The sequence below is a fragment of the Pelodiscus sinensis genome, unplaced genomic scaffold (assembly GCF_049634645.1).
Source record: "Pelodiscus sinensis isolate JC-2024 unplaced genomic scaffold, ASM4963464v1 ctg42, whole genome shotgun sequence".
Classification (NCBI taxonomy): Eukaryota; Metazoa; Chordata; order Testudines; family Trionychidae; genus Pelodiscus; species Pelodiscus sinensis.
Genome location: NW_027466041.1, coordinates 420,208 through 438,983, shown reverse-complemented (window position 1 = coordinate 438,983; position 18,776 = coordinate 420,208). Strand labels below are relative to the sequence as shown.

The window sequence follows — 18,776 nt, the reverse complement described above, 5'->3', positions numbered from 1 at the left end:
CAGGCACACGGGCATGTCCACGTCCCCGACCCTGATGTGGCGGTCAGGGAAGAAGGTCCCGTCCTGCAGCCGCTGGCACACGGAGGAGTTGCGGTGCACCCGGGCGTCGTGTGCTTTGCCGGACCAGCCCACATTAATGTCCGTGAACTGTCCCCGGTGGTCACACACGGCCTGCAGGATCACGGAGAAGTACCCCTTGCAGTTGACGTACCGGGACGCCTGGTGTTCCGGGGCATGGATGGGGATGTGCGTCCCATCGATGGCCCCCCCCGCAGTTGGGGAAGCCGAGGGCGCCGAATCCCCGGATGACGGCGTCCGGGTCGGCGAGGCGGACCACCCTGCGGAGCAGCACCCGGTTGATGGCCTTGACCATCTGCGGAGAGAGACACAGCAAAGCGCCAATCAGTGGGGCGCCTGGGTGGCTGGGAGCGTTCGTGCCCTGCCAGTGCCCCGCGCCCCACTCCCGGAAGCAACCCCCCTGGCAGCGTGTAGTACGGCCGGGACAGACCGCCCCCTCCGGTGCGGGGCGCTTTCGCCTCCTCCCGCCCCCCCTTGGTCCCTGGGGCGGCCCATCCCCTCTTCGCAGCCCCCCTCCCCCCCGGCGCAGTGGCCGGCGAGTGCCATACCTGCATGAGCACCACTCTGACAGTGGATCTCCCCACGCCGAACTGGTTCCCGACGGATCGGTAGCTGTCCGGCGTGGAGAGCTTCCAGAGGGCGATGGCCACCCGCTTCTGGAGGGGGATGGCGGGCCTCATGCGAGTGTCCCTTCTGCGCAGAGCAGGGGCGAGCCACTCGCAGAGCTCCAGGAAGGTGTCCCTCCTCATCCTGAAGTTCTGGGTCCACTGTCGGTCTTCCCAGCGCTTCAGGACGCTGCGGTCCCACCAGTCGCTGCTGGTGTCCAGACGCCAGATGCGGAGGGGCACGCCGGTGCCGGGGGGCCACCACGGCTCCTCCACGGACCCCAGGGCGGCCAGGTGGAGAGGCAGGGGGCTGACGTGCACCAGGTGGTGCCAGGCAGCCTCGAGCCATTGGTGGCAGGCTTGCAGCAGCAAGTCCAGAAAGTGCATCAGAAGGTGCAGGGCGAGCTCTGGCTCCATGTTGCCACCTGCGGCAGCGTCCCCGAAGGGAAGCACCGACACAGACGGGCACAGAGACCAACGCTTTGCTGTCCCTCGGCGAGGTTGGCAAGCAAGCAGGAAAAGCTGAGAACCGGCTGTCCGGGGGGATCCCTTTAAGCACGAGCCTCAGACAGCAGCCACACAAAGCAACTACTGACCTGATGCCCTGCCAGAACCGGTTTCAGCCGCCCTTAAATGGCCCCCTGCCTCCAATCAGTGTGGATGCGCTAGTTCGAATTAGCAAAACGCTAATTCAAACTAGTTTTTAGTTCTAGATGCGTTAGTTAATTCGAACTAAGTTAGTTCGAATTAGCGCTGTAGTGTAGACATAGCCAGGGTCCCCAGCTTGTAACTATACTTGGAATTCTTCCGTCTTAAGTGCAGGACTCTACACTTGTCCTTGTTGAACCCCATCAGATTTCTTGTGGCCCAATCCTCCAATTTGTCTAAGTCACTCTGGACCCTATCTCTGCCCTTAAGCGTATCTACCTCTCCCCCCAGCTTAGTGTCATCCGCAAACTTGCTGAGGGTGCAATCCATCCCCTCATCCAGATCATTAATAAAGACATTGAACAAAACCGGTTCTAGAACCGAACCTTGGGGCACTCCGCTAGAAACCGACTGCTATCCTGACATCGAGCCGTTGATCACTACCCGCTGGGCCCGGCCTTCTAGCCATCTTTCTAGCCATCTTACCGTCCATTTATCCAATCCACAATCCCTTAACTTGCTGGCAAGAATATTGTGGGAGACTGTATCAAAAGCCTTGCTAAAGTCAAGGTATATAACATCCATTGACTTCCCCATGTCCACCGAGCCAGTTACCTCATCATAGAAGCTAATCAGATTGGTCAGGCACGACTTGCCCTTCGTGAATCCATGCTGACGATTCCTAATCACTTTCCTCTCTTCCAAGTGCCTCAAAATGGATTCCTTAAGGATCCCTTCCATGATTTTTCCAGGAACCGAGGTAAGACTGACCGGCCTATAGTTCCCTGGATCAGCCTTCTTCCCTTTTTTGAAGATGGGCACTACATTTGCCTATTTCCAGTCATCCGGGATTTCTCCCGATCTCCACGACTTTTCAAAGATATTAGCCAAAGGCTCCGCAATGACATTTGCCAACTCCCTCAGTACCCTCGGATGCACTAAGTCCAGACCCATGGATTTATGTATGTTTAGCTTTTCTAAATAGTTCCTAACCTGTTCTTTACCCACCATGGGCTGTCCATCTTCATCCCATCTTGCGTCATTTGGCGCAGAAGTCCAGGAGCCGACCTTGTCCGTGAATACAGAGGCAAAGAAAGCATTGAGTACTTCAGCTTTCCCCACATCTGTCACTAGGTTACCTCCTTCATCCATTAGGGGCCGCACACCCTCTCTGATCACCTTCTTCTTGTTAACATGCCTGTAGAAACCTTTCTTGTTACCCTTCACATCCTTAGCCGCTCGCAGTTCCATTTGCGCTTTCGCATTCCTGATAACCCCCCGGCATTCTCGAGCTATACCTTTAAACTCCTCCCTGGTCATTTGTCCAAGTTTCCACTCTTTGTAAGCTTCCTTTTTGTGCTTAAGTTCACCAAGGATTTCCCCTGTAAGCCAGTCCGGTCTCCTACCATGTTTGCCTCTCTTGCTACACGTCAGGATGGTTTCTTTCTGTGCCTTCAATAAGGCTTCTTTAAAATACTGGCAGCTGTCCTGGACTCCTTTCCCCTTCATGTTAACATCCCAGGGTATTCTGCCCATCAGATCTCGAGGGAGTCAAAATCTGCTTTTTTGAAGTCCAAGGTGTGTATTTTACTACTCTCTTTTCTTCCTTTGGTCAGGATCCTGAAATCTACCATCTCATGATCACTGCTTCCCAGGTTGTCACCCACCTCCACTTCCCCTATTAGTTCCTCCCTGTTTGTGAGCAGAAGGTCAAGCTGCGCATGGCCCCTGGTCGGATCCTTCAGCACCTGTGTCAAGAAGTTATCCCCAACTTTCTCCAAAAACTTCCTGGATTGCCTGTGTACTGCCGTATAGGTTTCCCAGCAGATGTCAGGGTGATTAAAGTCCCCCACGAGAACCAGGGCCTGCGATCTGGAAGCTTCGCTCAGCTGTCCGAAGAAAGCCTCATCTACCTCATCCACCTGATTCGGTGGCCTGTAGCAAACACCAACCACAACATCAATGCTGTTGTTTGCTCCTTTAAACTTAACCCATAGACTCTCCACAGGTTTTTCTCCCTCTTTATACTGGAGTTCAGAGCAATCGTAGTGCTCTCTTGTGTATAGTGCAACTCCTCCTCCTTTTCTCCCCTGCCTGTTGTTCCTGAACAGTCTATACCCTTCCATGACAGTGCTCCAGTCATGCGAGTCATCCCACCAAGTCTCTGTTAACCCAATTAAATCATATTTCTTGGACTGGGCCAGGGCCTACAGTTCTTCGTGTTTGTTGCCCAGGCTTCTCGCATTAGTGTACAAACACTTCAGGTAACCAGTTGATCGTCCTATCTTCTCCATTCGAAACATGGGTCCTCCTTTTTTGCCCCTTCCTCTCTGCATTTCTTCCCGGTATCCGACTTTCCCACTCCCCTCAGGGTTTTGGTCACCGTCCCCCGACGAACCTAGTTTAAAGCCCTCCTCACTAGGTTTGCAAGCCTGCCCGCGAAGATGCTCCTTCCTCTCTTGGTTAGGTGTATCCCATCTCTTCCTAACAATCCTTGCGCCCGGAACAGTGTCCCATGGTCGAAGAAACCAAAGCCCTCTCTGACGCCATCTGCACAACCACGCATTTACGTCCTCAATTCGACGATCCCTGCCCAGTCCTTTCCCTTCAACAGGGAGGATGGAGGAGAATACCACTTGCGCTCCAAATTCTTGGATCCTTCTTCCCAGTGCTACATAATCCGCAGTAACACACTCAAGATCATTCTTGGCCGTATCATTAGTTCCCACGTGGAGAAGCAGGAAGGGGTAGCGATCCGAAGGTTTGATCAGCTTGGTAAGCCTCTCAGTGACATCCTGAATGCGAGCTCCCGGTAAGCAGCACACCTCTCGAGATTCCAGGTCCGGACAGCAGAGGGATGGCTCAGTCCCTCTTAGGAGGGAGTCCCCGACCACCACCATCCGTTGTTTCCTTTTGGGGGTGGTGGCCGTGTAACCCCCATCCGTAGGACTACGCATCCCATGCCTTCCAGTAGATGGTGGTCCCTTCTGGTTTTTTCCTTGTGATGTCCCTTCCAGGGCTTTCAGCACTGCAGAGCCTGTGCAGAGAGCTTGAAAGCGATTGCTTACCTCTATAGCATCGGGGGAGTCCCGTGCTGGCCTTTTTCCCCTTCTAGAAGTTACATGCTGCCAGTTCTCTTCTTGGTCACGTACTGCCCTTTCTGGCTCTTCTGCCTGCCGTGCTTGAAGGATTAAATGCTGCCTTCTATCGAGGAAATCTTCATCCTCTCTGATCAACCGTAGGGTCGACACTTGGGCCTCCAGTCCTCTAATTTTTTCTTCCAAAATGTCGACCAGATTGCACTTGGTGCAGATGAAATCCGTTCTTTCTTCCGGGAGGAAGACAAACATGGCACACGCTGTGCAGGTAACAACAGCAGACCCATCACCAACCATCGCTGCTGTCCTGGAAAAGGGATTTAAAAAGAAAGGCAAGAAAACCTCCTGCCCTTCCCAACTCCCTCTCAAAACTCCTTGTTAGCACTCACCTGTTCGCAAGCTCCTTGGTCGCTTGCCCACTGCCTTATAAAGCCCCTCCCCCTACCAAGGCTCAGCCAATCAGCAGAGGTTTCTAGAATTCAAACTCAAGAGTCCTGTATCAGCTTCTCCTTCACCTGGAGAACTCCCTCTCAAAACTCCCTGTTAGCACTCACCTGTACCTCTCCCGGTTCCATCTGGCATGCGCCCACTCCTCCACCATCCGGCCGGCCCCATCCACGGACCACCATCTGGTGGCCATGAAAGCCTATGACTTGGGAGAGGCTGGGGCCGGCCTATTGGCACTTTAATAATAGCCTGCTGGAGGACGTGGGCTTCGTGGCGTCCTTCTGGGAGTTCTGGCAGGGGCAGCGGCTCTCCTTTCCCTCGGCGCAGCGATGGTGGGATGTGGGGAAGGTGCGTGTCCGGCTCTTCTGCCGCAACTACTCCCGGGGCGCCAGCCGGCGGAGGGATGCGGCGATAGAGCAGCTGGAACGGGAGGTCTTGAAGCTTGAGGGGCACCTGGCGTCCGCCCCCGAGGATCCACCCCTCCGCGAGGCGTACCGGGAGAAGCGGGAGGAGCTCCGGGCCCTGGAAAATAACAGGGCCCGGGGCGCTTTTGTTCGATCTCGCATCCAGCTCCTTCGGGAGATGGATCGCGGCTCCCGCTTCTTCTATGCCCTGGAGAAAAGGAGGGGGGTGAAAAAGCACATCACCTGCCTTTTGGCGGAGGACTGCACCCCCCTCACGGATCCGGCGGAGATGCGTGGAAGGGCCAGGGCCTTCTACACCAGTTTGTTCTCCCCGGATTTGACCGAAGCCAACGCCTGCAAGGCACTCTGGACCGAGCTCTCGACGGTCGGCGCGGGCGACCGAGACCGGCTGGAGCTACCTGTCACTCTGGCCGAGCTCTCGGAAGCCCTCCGTCTCATGCCCAACAATAAAACCCCGGTCATGGACGGGCTGACCGTGGAGTTCTACCGCGTGTTGTGGGACGTCCTCGGCCCAGACCTTGTCACCGTCTAGGCCAAGTCCTTGGAGAGCAGGGTCCTCCCTCTGTCATGCAGGCGAGCGGTGCTCGCCCTATTGCCGAAGAAGGGGGACCTCCGCAACCTACGGAATTGGCATCCCGCCTCGCTCCTCAGCACGGACTACAAGGTCGTAGCAAAAGCCATCTCGCCGCGACTGTGGTCCGTGCTGGCGGACATCATCCATCCCGACCAGACCTACACCGTCCCGGGCCGTAGCGTTTTTGATAACCTGTATTTGGTCCGGGATCTCTTGGAGCTCGGGTGTAGGGACGGCTTGTCATTCGCCCTCCTGTCCCTGGACCAGGAGAAGGCGTTCGACAGGATGGACCACGGGTATCTCCTGGGCACCCTGCAGGCCTTCGGCTTCGGGCCCCGGTTTGTGGGTTTTCTCCGGGTGCTGTACGCCCTCGCGGAGTGTCTGGTCAGGCTCAACTGGACCCTGACCGAGCCAGTCAGCTTCGGGCGGGGTGTACGTGAGGGGTGTCCGCTGTCGGGCCAGCTGTACGCTCTGGCGATCGAGCCCTTCCTCTGTCTCCTCTGTAGGAGGTTGACGGGGTTGGTGCTTCGGGAGCCGGAGCTGCGGCTGGTCCTGTTGGCGTACGCCGATGATGTGCTCCTTCTGGTCCAGGACCCGGGCGACTTGGCGCGGGTGGAGGCCTGTCAAGCTGTCTACTCGGAAGCCTCCTCTGCCCGGGTCGATTGGGTCAAGAGTTCTGGCCTGGTGGTCGGGGATGGGCCATCAGGTGGAGCGCGGGTCCGCTGCTCTATCTGGGCGTGTATTTATCCGCCATGCATCCTTCTCCGCTGGAGAACTGGCAAGGTTTGGAGGTCAGGGTGGGTGAGCGGTTGCTTTGGTGGGCAGGACTGCTCCCGTGTCTCTCCCTTCGAGGGAGGGCGCTGGTGCTAAATCAGCTGGTCCTGCCCATGCTATGACACCAGCTCAGCACCCTGCGCCTGGCCCCGGAGGCCCTGGCCAAGCTCCAGAGGGCAGCTTTGGAGTTCTTTTGGCCAGGACTGCACTGGGTCTCTGCAGGGGTTCTGTCTCTCCCTCTGGAGGAGGGGGGCCAGGGCCTGGTCTGTGTGCGCAGCCAGGTCCAGACCTTCCGCCTCCAGGCCCTGCAGAGACTTCTCTTTAGTGCAGGTAGTTCGGCATGGGGCACCATGGCGAGCGCCTTCCTCCGCCGCCTCCGAGGGCTCCGATACGACCGGCAGCTCTTTTTTATCCACCCGAGGGGCCTTCCGGGAGACCTCTCAGAGCTGCCGGAATTCTACCAGGACCTCCTCTGGACCTGGAAGCTGTTCTTAGCAACCAGGTCCTTTGTGGCCTCCGAGGGAGCAGACCTCCTCGCGGAGCCCCTGCTCCACAATCCAGCCTTGTGTGTGCAGGTGGTGGAGTCTCCCTCGGTGCGCCAGAGGCTGATCCTGGCAGAATCCACCATGGTCGGAGGCCTCGTGGACTACGACGGGGGGACTGGGTGGATCCCCGAGCACTTGCTCAGCGCATGGGGCTCTCCACCCCCCGAACCCCCCTGCGCCTACTCCAGGAGGTGAAGGTGGCCTTGCCGCGGCCCGCTCTCGACTTCCTGAAGCGGTCCATGCAAAAGGGTACACCCCGCCCCTCCCTTCCTGCAAATCTTCCATCCCTCTTCATTGGGCCCCTGTTCTGTGCCCCCTCCCCATCCTTGGACACCCAGCGGGCTTTTAGAAACCACCTTCCCATGGTTTCAAATAGGCCCCACTACACTGCCCGTGACAGTCGTTGGAGCTCCCTTCTCGCTTGCCTGGAAGCGTGATCTCAGCGGTATTTGAAGCGTTCTAAGTAGTTAGCACCTAGTTAAACGTTTTGTTCTTGTCCAAGTTACTGTCTGTTAAGTACCGGTTAGATAAGTTGTTCCGGTTGGGGCTCTCCTGTTGTTTTCCTTTCCTTTCCTGCCCGGCCCATGGAGCATGCCAGGGTCTCACGGTTTTAAGCCCTGCGCTGACTGTTCCAAGCCTATGCCCTGTGGTGACCTGCACAATTTGTGCCTGAAGTGCTTGGGCGAGGCCCATGTCCCAGCTAACTGTAGAATCTGCCGCAGTTTTAAGCCCAGGACTTGCACTTGAAGATACTCCTGATGGAGTCGGCGCTTTGCCCAGCACCGTCTTTGGACTTGGCACCAGAGTCCCGCAACGCACTACCTTTGGTGCGGGAGTCACCAGGGTCTTCGAGGGCCTCATCAGTGTCGAGGTGCCTTACGATGCAGCACCACTCACAGTTGCTGGTGCAGTGCAAGAAGAGGAGAGTTAGAGAGTGGCAGGTCCCCACCCCATCATGCGCCCGAGGTGTGCCCCCAGTCGGGGCACCCTGTCGTGCCCGCACCGGCTGCGAGATCGGCTACTCCTGGGTCAGTGCAGCCAGTCGAGCGCGATCAAAAGCCACGGTGCAGAGCAAGAGCTGGTTCAGGTTGAACGGCCTTCTCCTCCGGATATGTTTGAGGCGGCACGGGAACTGATCAAGTTGATGTCTGACTCGCCCTCTCCTCCTCCGGGGTGCTAGGATCAGTCTTGGGCCTGGGCCTCGTCATTGGCACTGGATCCAGGTAGGCCCACACCGCCCTCGGCACTGGCGCCCCATACGGTGCAGCGTTCCCCGGCTCTCATGTCAGCGCTGGCACCGACAGGCCCCTCGGCACCGGTGGCTTCACTCTCTCAGGAGTCCAGAGAGAGCTCGGCATCGAGCACGGTCATCCTGGCGGCCCAGTCAGTGGCACCGGAGTGTTTCATGGTCCCTCCGTCAGTGCGGCACCGGGGCGAGCTGGCCTCCACGGTTTGGTACACGGAGAGGCACTGTTCCCTAGGCCTGCTCTCTGCCTTGTCGTCGTTGGAGTCCGACGTAGAGTCAGTACCATCGAGGGCGTCCATCTCTCGTTCCCACTCTCGGCACTGCTCAAGTTCCCAGCGCCGATCCGGGTCTCAGCATCGTTCTCACTCCTGGCATGGTGAGCACCACAACAGTGTCTCGGGCCTCTCACAAACATGGCCTCCGCAGTGGCAGCATACGGACCAGTGGCCGTTTTGGACCCCCTTGGCGTACCACCAGGCGCAGGGGAGCATTCCTTCGACAGCGGGATCCTCATGTTTGGGGATCTGGGCCCCACCTTTACCCCTTCATGTTTGGGGATCTGGGCCCCACCTTTACCCCTACAAAACCTTTGTCTTCAAAGCTGTCAGATTATTTCTTGTAACTGCTGTTTTGAATTTCCTAATTCAGTGTGTTTAACTCTTTGAACCAACCTTATTAATGATGTCTAGTCTGATAGTCAAATGTTAGATTTTTCTCTAGAGCCACTGCTGTGTGTGATCTGTCTCATTACCAATGCGGTGCATGTTTAGGTAAAACCAGTTGTTTATGCTTTTTTCATCTAGACTTTACAGCAGCAAGAGTGCAAACTTCTATATAGTCGTAAAGAGGGTCAACGGCAAGAAAGTAAAAACAAAAATAGATACAAAAACATTTTGCCTTGTAAGTAGTAGTCACCTTTTCTTCTTTTTTCACTGTTAACATTGGGCTGGTACTGGTGTATCCTTTCACTGGGAAGCTAATCATTATTGGTTAGTAGTACAGTGCTTTACACACCCACAAGCTCAACAAGTGCTGAGTGATCAGCACTAATGGTCAGTATATTTAAAGAGGATTAATTTGTGCTGGAGTGGTGCAGGGCAGAATAATTTATCTCATTCAAATGAATTACAAATATGAAGCACTGACTAAATAAGAGAAGACAGACAACTTGATGTTTGATTTTGAAATTTCTGAAGAAATTAAATTGTGCTAGAGAGCTATTAGAAATGGTAAATTGTTGAGTACATGCAAAACTTGGCCTTCATGTCGTTCATTTGGTATTAAGGAAACAATCACAAGTTGGCCAGATAGCAGCCAGAGAATGCAGGAGTTTAACATGCTGTTTACGTATCCTTCCTCTAGTTGATCATACCAGAGTTGTTCTACATGACGGAGATGCAAATGAACCAGTTTCAGACTATATCAATGCTAATATTATTATGGTAAGCGTGTTATTGTCTACTTCAATTACCACTGGCACAAAGCATGCTTGTAATTGCACCCCTCCTAAAACAAATTAAAGTATTCTTTACAGTCACATCATTAATTGATATTTGTTTTCATCTCTAGCCTGAATCTGAAACTAAGTGCAACAATTCAAAGCCAAAAAAAAGTTACGTTGCTACTCAAGGCTGCCTGCAGAACACAGTGAATGACTTCTGGAGAATGGTATTCCAGGAGAACTCTCGCGTTATCGTTATGACAACAAAAGAAGTCGAAAGAGGAAAGGTAAAATGGAACTTCAGGCGGGTCCCAGTAAAATTCATTAAGTTTTAACACAAGTTAAAGACTAACCGGTCTTCAGTCACATTGACTTACAAACTTAAAGATGGTGACCTGGTGCAGTTGTGACTCCCATTGGAGGCCCGAGCCCTGACCTGCAAGGTTCAAAATGCCTTCTCCTCTCGCTGATAGTAATAGGAATCAAGGGCACACTCATCTCACAGGTCAGGCTCTTAGGGTGTGTCTAGACTGCATCTCTCTGCCGACAGATGCAGATTAGGCACATCAAAATTGCTAATGAAGCGGGGATTTAAATATCCCACGCTTCGTTAGCATAAAAATGGCCGTAGCTTTTTTCGGCATGGAGCTTTGTCGGAGAAAAGCGGCAGTCTAGAGGCTGATCTTTTGAAAAATAAAGCCTTTTTCAAAAGATCCTGTGAACCTCATTTCATGAGGGATAAGGGATCTTTCAAAAAATAAAGCCTCCACGAGGAGTAACGGTAATTTGGAATAGGAAGCCTAATCCGAACTACCTACTCCGTGCCGTGTGTAGCCGCGGGCACGGAGTCCGAACTAGCGGACATTTAAAAATGGCGGCGCCCGGCAATATGCAAATGAAGCCCGGGAAATTCAAATCCCGGGCTTCATTTGCAACTCTGGTTGCCTACATTAACCACCCTAGTTCGAACTAGGGTGGTAGTGTAGACATACCCTATGTCATGTTCTGCATGAGCACAGCTGCTCACTCAACCATAGTGATCTGTGAGTCTAGTGAAGTGCTCTGGCAATGCCAGCATGTTTATTACTTTGAAAACAAGAACTTTTACAGTAATGTATCCCAGAACCTTGTCTTGTTTCTTTAAAGGCAGAAAGATCTTGTTTGTTCTCCCCTCCTGCCTTGGATTTCTGCAAACACTTTTGGTAATGGTCTGTACCTGTGCCTTGTCTGTGTTGTTCTCTCTATCTCTTGGTCAGAATGATACTTTGTGTTTGAATCTTATACTTCATCTCTTCAGTAAAAAGAAAATATTCATTCCACTCAGTGTGAGGAGGGCTGGAAGAGGTCTGAGTAAGAAAATGGCTCGTGTTCGGTTATGTAACAAATAACTGACCATGTTTCCTTTGCTTGACTGTATGACCCAATGAGAGCTATTAATACACTTAGCATGGTAGATAGATATTTGTGGCTTTTGTTGGCATTTTCTCCCACCTTAAAGTCTCCAGCATGCCATGTGCAGGTGTGTGTGGGTTGGCCCTGGTTTTGACTTCTGAGTTGTTAAAATTCTGACTGCCCTTTATTTTAGGGATCATAGAATCATAGAATAATAGGACTGGAAGGGACCTCGAGAGGTCATCGAGTCCAGCCCCCCGCCCTCAAGGCAGGACCAAGCTCCGTCTACACCATCCCTGACAGATGTCTATCTAACCTGTTCTTAAATATCTCCAGAGAGGGAGATTCCACCACCTCCCTTGGCAATTTATTCCAATATTTGACCACCCTGACAGTTAGGAATTTTTTCCTAATGTCCAATCTAAACCTCCCCTGCTGCACTTTAAGCCCATTACTCCTTGTCCTGTCCTCAGAAACCAAGAGGAACAAATTTTCTCCTTCCTCCTTGTGACACCCTTTTAGATATTTGAAAACCGCTATCATGTCCCCCCTTAATCTTCTTTTTTCCAAACTAAACAAGCCCAGTTCATGAAGCCTGGCTTCATAGGTCATGTTCTCTAAACCTTTAATCTTTCTTGTCGCTCTTCTCTGTACCCTTTCCAATTTCTCCACATCTTTCTTGAAATGTGGCGCCCAGAACTGGACACAGTACTCCAGCTGAGGCCTAACTAGTGCAGAGTAGAGCGGCAGAATGACTTCACGAGTTTTGCTTACAACACACCTGTTGATACAACCTAGAATCATATTTGCTTTTTTTGCAACAGCATCACACTGTTGACTCATATTCAACTTGTGGTCCACTATGACCCCTAGATCCCTTTCCGCCATGCTCCTTCCTAGACAGTCGCTTCCCATCTTGTATGTATGGAACTGATTGTTCCTTCCTAAGTGGAGCACTTTGCATTTCTCTTTATTAAACTTCATCCTGTTTACCTCTGACCATTTCTCTAACTTGCTAAGGTCATTTTGAATTATGTCCCTATCCTCCAAAGAAGTTGCAACCCCAACCAGTTTGGTATCATCTGCAAACTTAATAAGCGTACTCTCTATCCCAATATCTACATCGTTGATGAAGATATTGAACAGTACGGGTCCCAAAACAGACCCTTGAGGAACTCCACTTGTTATCCCTTTCCAGCAGGATTTAGAACCGTTAACAACAACTCTCTGACTACGGTTATCCAGCCAATTATGCACCCACCTTATCGTGGCCCTATCTAAGTTATATTTGCCTAGTTTATCAATAAGAATATCATGCGAGACCGTATCAAATGCCTTACTAAAGTCTAGGTATATGACATCTACCGCTTCTCCCTTATCCACAAGGCTCGTTATCCTATCAAAGAAAGCTATCAGATTAGTTTGGCATGACTTGTTCTTCACAAACCCATGCTGGCTATTCCCTATCACTTTATTACCTTCCAAGTGTTTGCATATGTTTTCCTTAATTACCTGCTCCATTATCTTCCCTGGGACAGACGTTAAACTGACCGGTCTGTAGTTTCCTGGGTTGTTCTTATTCCCCTTTTTATAGATGGGCACAATATTTGCCCTTTTCCAGTCTTCTGGAATCTCCCCTGTCTGCCATGATTTTTCAAAGATCATAGCTAAAGGCTCAGATACCTCCTCTATCAGCTCCTTGAGTATCCTGGGATGCATTTCATCAGGACCTGGTGACTTGCTGACATCTAACTTTCCTAAGTGATTTTTAACTTGTTCTTTGTGTATCCTATCTTCTAAACTTACCCTCTCTCTGCTTGTATTCACTACGTTAGGCACACCTCCAGACTTCTCGGTGAAGACCGAAACAAAGAAGTCATTGAGCATCTCCGCCATTTCCAAGTTCCCTGTTACTGCTTCTCCCTCCTCACTGAGCAGTGGGCCTACCCTGTCCTTGGTCTTCCTCTTGCTTTTAATGTATTTATAAAAGGTCTTCTTGTTTCCCTTTATGCCTGTAGCTAGTTTGATCTCATTTTGTGCCTTTGCCTTTCTAATCTTGCCCCTGCATTCCCGTGTTGCTTGCCTATATTCATCCTTTGTTAGTTGTCCTAGTTTCCATTTTTTATGAGACTCCTTTTTTATTTTGAGATCATGCAAGATCTCCTTGTTAAGCCAAGCTGGTCTCTTGCCATATTTTCTATCTTTCCTACACAGCGGAATTGTTTGCTTTTGGGCCCTTAACAACGTCCCTTTGAAATACTTCCAACTCTCCTCAGTTGTTTTTCCCTTCAGTCTTGCTTCCCATGGGACCTTACCTACAAGTTCTCTGAGCTTATCAAAATCTGCCTTCCTGAAATCCATTACCTCAATTGTGCTGGTCTCCCTTCTACCTTTCCTTAAGATCATGAACTCTATTATTTCATGATCACTGTCCCCTATACTGTCTTCCACTTTCAAGTTCTCAACTAGTTCCTCCCTATTTGTTAAAACCAAATCCAGAACAGCTTCTCCTCTGGTAGCTTTTTCAACCTTCTGAAACAGAAAGTTGTCTCCAATGCAGTCCAGAAACTTATTGGATAGCCTGTGCCTCGCTGTGTTAGTTTCCCAACATATGTCTGGATAGTTGAAGTCCCCCATCACCACCAAATCTTGGGCTTTGGATAGTTTTGTTAATTGTTTAAAAAAGGCCTCATCCACCTCTTCCACCTGGCTAGGTGGCCTGTAGTAGACTCCTAGCATGATATCACCCTCGTTTTTTACCCCTTTTAGCTTAACCCAGAGACTCTCTACACAGCTATCTCCTACGTTCATCTCCACTTCAGTCCAAGTGTGTACATTTTTAATATACAAGGCAACCCCTCCTCCCTTTTTTCCCTGTCTGTCCTTCCTGAGCAAGCCGTACCCTTCCATACCAACATTCCAATCGTGCGTCCCATCCCACCAGGTTTCTGTAATACCAATGATATCATAGTTGTATTTATTGGTTAGCAATTCCAGTTCTTCCTGCTTATTACCCATACTTCTTGCATTTGTATATAGGCATCTAAGATACTGATTTGATCTTGCCTCCCTGTTGTGCCCTGACCCTCCTTTCTCCTTGCCATTATAGGTCGTAGTCCCCCCCATTTCCAACCCATCTCCCAGTCCCGCACATTCAGCACTTACCTGTGGGCTTTGCTCACCTGCCCCCGTCGAACCTAGTTTAAAGCCCTCCTCACAAGGTTAGCCAGTCTGTGTCCAAACAAGGCCTTCCCGCTCCTGGAAAGATGAACTCCATCTCCGCCAAGCAGTCCTTCCTGGAAGAGCACCCCGTGATCAAGGAAGCCGAATCCCTCCTGGTGACACCATTGTCGCAGCCAGGCATTCACCTCCAGGATGCACCTCTCTCTGGCCGGGCCCCTACCTTTGACAGGAAGGATAGAAGAGAATACCACCTGCACTCCAAACTCCTTCACCCGTACTCCCAAAGCCCTGTAGTCACACTTGATCCGCTCAGTGTCACACCTGGCAGTATCATTTGTGCCCACGTGGATGAGTAGCATGGGGTAGTAGTCAGAGGGCCGGATAATCCTCGACAATGCCTCCGTAACATCTCGGATACGGGCCCCTGGCAGACAGCATACCTCTCAAGATGAGCTGTCAGGGCGACAGATGGGTGCCTCCGTTCCCCTCAGAAGAGAGTCTCCAACCACCACTACCCTACGTTTCCTCCTCGCAGTGGTGGCAGGAGACTGCTCAACCTTGGTGGTGCAAGGCCTGGTCTCCTCCACTGTGGGGGGTGACTCCTTGTCTCCTGCTGAAAGTAAAGTGTAACGGTTATGTAACAACACAGTGGGAGGGTTAGGAGCAGGGGTGGAACACTGCCTGCTGCCGGAAGTAACCAGCTGCCAGTGCTCACCCTGCACCACCGCCTCCTCCATAAGTGGCTGGTCAACAGTCCCACATCCTAGGACAGTGACCTCAGTGGACTCCACAGGAATACTGTCCAAGAATTCCTCATGGCTTCGAATGCTCCTCAGCCTGGCCACCTCCTCCTGTAGCTCTCCTGTAAGCGAGTAGTCCATTACCCGGTAAGCCTAGGTTCATCAGGTAGTCAAGTCACTACTCAACTACCAGCTGACCCCCTTGCTGCTTCTGCTGCCTCTGTGTCAGAAGCAGCAAGGGCGGGAGCAGGAACCAGTGCTGGGGGGAGCCAAACTTAAAAGCTGGTTTCCCCCCAGCACCATTGGGGGGGGCACACGCAGGGGAGGCAGAGGCGCAGCAGGGGACCCAATGCGAATGGGGACTCAGCAGTCCCAGACCACTACAGCTCTGCTTTTTAAATGTAGTAACAGCCTCCAGGCTCTTACTACATTTAAAAGGCAGAGCCACAGCGGTCCCAGAGCTGGCGTGAGCCAGGACTGCTCAGTCCCAGCTCACACCGCCTCCAAGAACTTAACCCCCTTATCAACCAATTGAGTAGTCAATGGAAATTCCATCGACTACTCGATTAGCTTATTAGCCGCTACTTAAGATCCCTACTTTATTTTTTAAAAAATCATCAAGCCACCCAGGTAGAGGTCTTTGTTTGAAGGATTGTATGACAGGTTATGTCTGTTCAGAGCACAGTGAAGAAAGACCAGCTGGCCCATTGAAAAGAGCTGTGCCTCAGCTTCCTCACTCCTGGAACAAAATTATGAGATTTTAGGTGGTTTCAAAGGAGGACAACCAAAATGATTAGGGGGCTGGAGCACATGACCTATGAGGAGAGACTGAGGTATTTGGGTTTGTTTAGTCTGCAGAAGAGAAGAGTGAGGGGGGATTTGATAGCAGCCTTCAACTTCCTGAAGGGAGGTTCCAGAGAGGATGGAGAGAGGCTGTTCTCAGTAGTGACAGATGGCAGAACAAGGAGCAATGGTCTCAAGTTACAGTGGGGGAGGTCTAGGTTGGACATTAGGAACAACTATTTCACTAGGAGGGTGGTGAAGCACTGGGATGGGTTCCCTAGGGAGAGAGTGGAATCTCCATCCCTAGAGGTTTTAAGTCCCAGCTTGACAAAGCCCTGGCTGGGATGATTTAGTTGGGACTGGTCCTGCTTTGGGCAGGGGGTTGGACTCGATGACTCCTGAGGTCCCTTCCAGCTCTATGATTCTGTTATTCTACAAATCACACTTCAGAGCACCCCCAGGACCCTATAATTTCTGTGATGTTTTACCAACTGGGCAAAGCTCCTCTTGATTAATTTTTTGCTTTGTTTTTGTCAGGGGTTGCTAGACGTTGCTGATGCTCTAGAAATAGCCCTTTTTGAATCTACTTCCTTCCTTGTTCCTTCAGTCAACACCTCTGCTGCACATTCCCCCACATTACTTGGGACTTCTCTAAATCGTGCCAGTCTTCTCTCTACACTAAAGACACAGCCCTTTACAATGATTCAGTAATCAGACCACTACAGTAATGCAACATGTGCCAAGTATTTTTGAGAGATGCTCCAGCCTTTTCTATTCAGTAGACACAGCTTGCTGTCCTGGTTGGATATGAAAGCTTTAACACCCCAGCTCAGGGTGCTTTTTGATCTGCAAGAGGTAGAAGGAAGCATCTTTCCCAGAGATGCTGACTTTAGGACCAGTTTGCTTCAGGCAGTAGGGGTTCCTGAAAATCTCAGATCCATCTAAGACTCTTGAGACTGCAAAATATGCAGTAAGAGGAGCAAACAAAGGCACATCATTACAAATTAAAATAATTCTCTCAGTAATTGTCTCCATCTTGTCTTTCTCAAGTTAAAATAGTACCATCTTGGAAAGGATCCACTGATGTGAGGTACAGTGCATCCCCTGTGTCACACTGATGACTCTTTAATGTTACACATTACCATTGAGACTCTTTATGCCAACAGCTGCCTCCTTGTTCAGTATCCTGCATTAACATGGCAAATTGTTATCTCTGTCTACTTAAATATAAGATGTGGGTTTCAGTGCATCTTATGCTTTTTGCAGAAAATGCAAACAAAAGCTTTGTTCCAAAACATCTTGGTAGATGTATATGCATGCGTCCCTCATCTAGCATAATAGTTTCTCATGTTGGCAGCAAGATTCTTGTCTCATGTTTTCTACTTGCTGTTGAGTTTTGGCAGTGAAATTACTGACCTTTAGATGCACATTTATGGGGAAGTTGTTCTCTGTAGTAATCTGTGGGTGGTTTGCATTTGATATTGCTAGAAAATCTGTCTGTGTGTCTCCTAGAAATTGTTCATCCTTACAGAACAATCAATGTATCTTGCTGTTTCCTATTACTGTTTTCACTTTGTTTTGGATGACTAATACACTTTAAATGCAGAGCTGCAGCAGGGGTAGCTTCCCAGACCTGTCAAGCCAGGACTGAGCTGGGCTGCTGGTCAGCCTGCTAAAAAAGTGTACTGGCAGGGGGCAGGCAATGCGTGTAGTCTATATCATTAACCTATAAGCTTTTGCTAACCGGTTTAATCGACTACACTATTGTATCCCTAGTGCACACTGATTACTCCCCCAGGTAACAATTGTTTATACTGGGCTTGATAGTAAATAAGTGATTTTATTAAGTACAAGCAGTAGGATTTAAGTGGTTAAGTGAGAACAGGCAGAGCAAAGTAGATTACAAACTTAAAATAACAAAAAAATGCACAGCTAATTCTGAAACTAAAACCTCAGTGCAAACTTACTACAAACTCACCCTAAAACTGTTCCTTTTCCTTGAGAGGGCGCAGACTGCGCCCTCTTCCAACTGGGGCTCAGGGGACTCCCTCCGTACCACCAAGACCTGTGGTGCCAGAGCACTGGGCAGCGGGGTGGCCGCACCAGTCATGACCTAGGGGGTAGTAGGACTGATTGAGTCCTTTTCCAGTTAAGCCTTCAAAACCAGGGAAAAATCCTTTTCCCTGGGGGTATGTCTACACTACAGCACTATTACAAATGAACTTAATAGTTAATTTGAATTAAGCTAATTCAAAATAGCGCATCTATACACAAAAATTATTTCGAAATAGCACATCCACACTGAGTGGACCCTGAACTGAAGTTAAGGATGGCCGGAACCAGTGCTGGCATGGCATCAGCTTAGGACGTAGTGTGTGGGGCTGCTGCCTGAGGCTAACTGAGCTCCGTGCTTAAAGGGACCCTACCCCCACCCCAGACAGACAGTTCTCAGGGTTCTCCGCTTGCTTGTCTACCTCGATGAGGGACAGCAAAGCAGTCCTGGCTTGGAGTGCCCTGAGTGCCCGCACTCGGCACATCACAGCACTCGGCCACATGGAGCCAGAGCTGCCCCATGGCACACTGGTGCATCTTGTGGGGTCGTTGCTATCAGCCTGGCTGCACTTGCTGCAGGCTGCCATCTGGGGGGGGGGTCCATTGGGGGGCTGTCAGGATCCAGGAGGCCCTGCGGGAGAGCGTCCACCCTGAGGAGCCCACAGAGCCACCCTGGTCCTCCCCACCGGGGGCTCGTGCCCTGTTCCTCCCTCACGTCCTTCCACTTACCCCTCCCTAGCCCCCC

At 51.1% G+C, this 18,776-nt stretch overlaps 1 protein-coding gene across 4 annotated transcripts in view; it reads left to right on the top strand.

Annotated features, from left to right (window-relative positions):
• Positions 1-18,776, top strand: part of LOC102454141 (tyrosine-protein phosphatase non-receptor type 11-like) — a 124,097-nt gene that overhangs the window by 68,582 nt on the left and 36,739 nt on the right. For all 4 annotated transcript variants that reach the window (XM_075918572.1, XM_075918573.1, XM_075918570.1 and 1 more), the window contains 3 exons: positions 9,244-9,340; positions 9,803-9,882; positions 10,010-10,168. In XM_075918572.1, the coding sequence (XP_075774687.1) occupies positions 9,244-9,340; positions 9,803-9,882; positions 10,010-10,168 (336 nt within the window). The remainder of the gene's footprint in view (positions 1-9,243; positions 9,341-9,802; positions 9,883-10,009; positions 10,169-18,776) is intronic.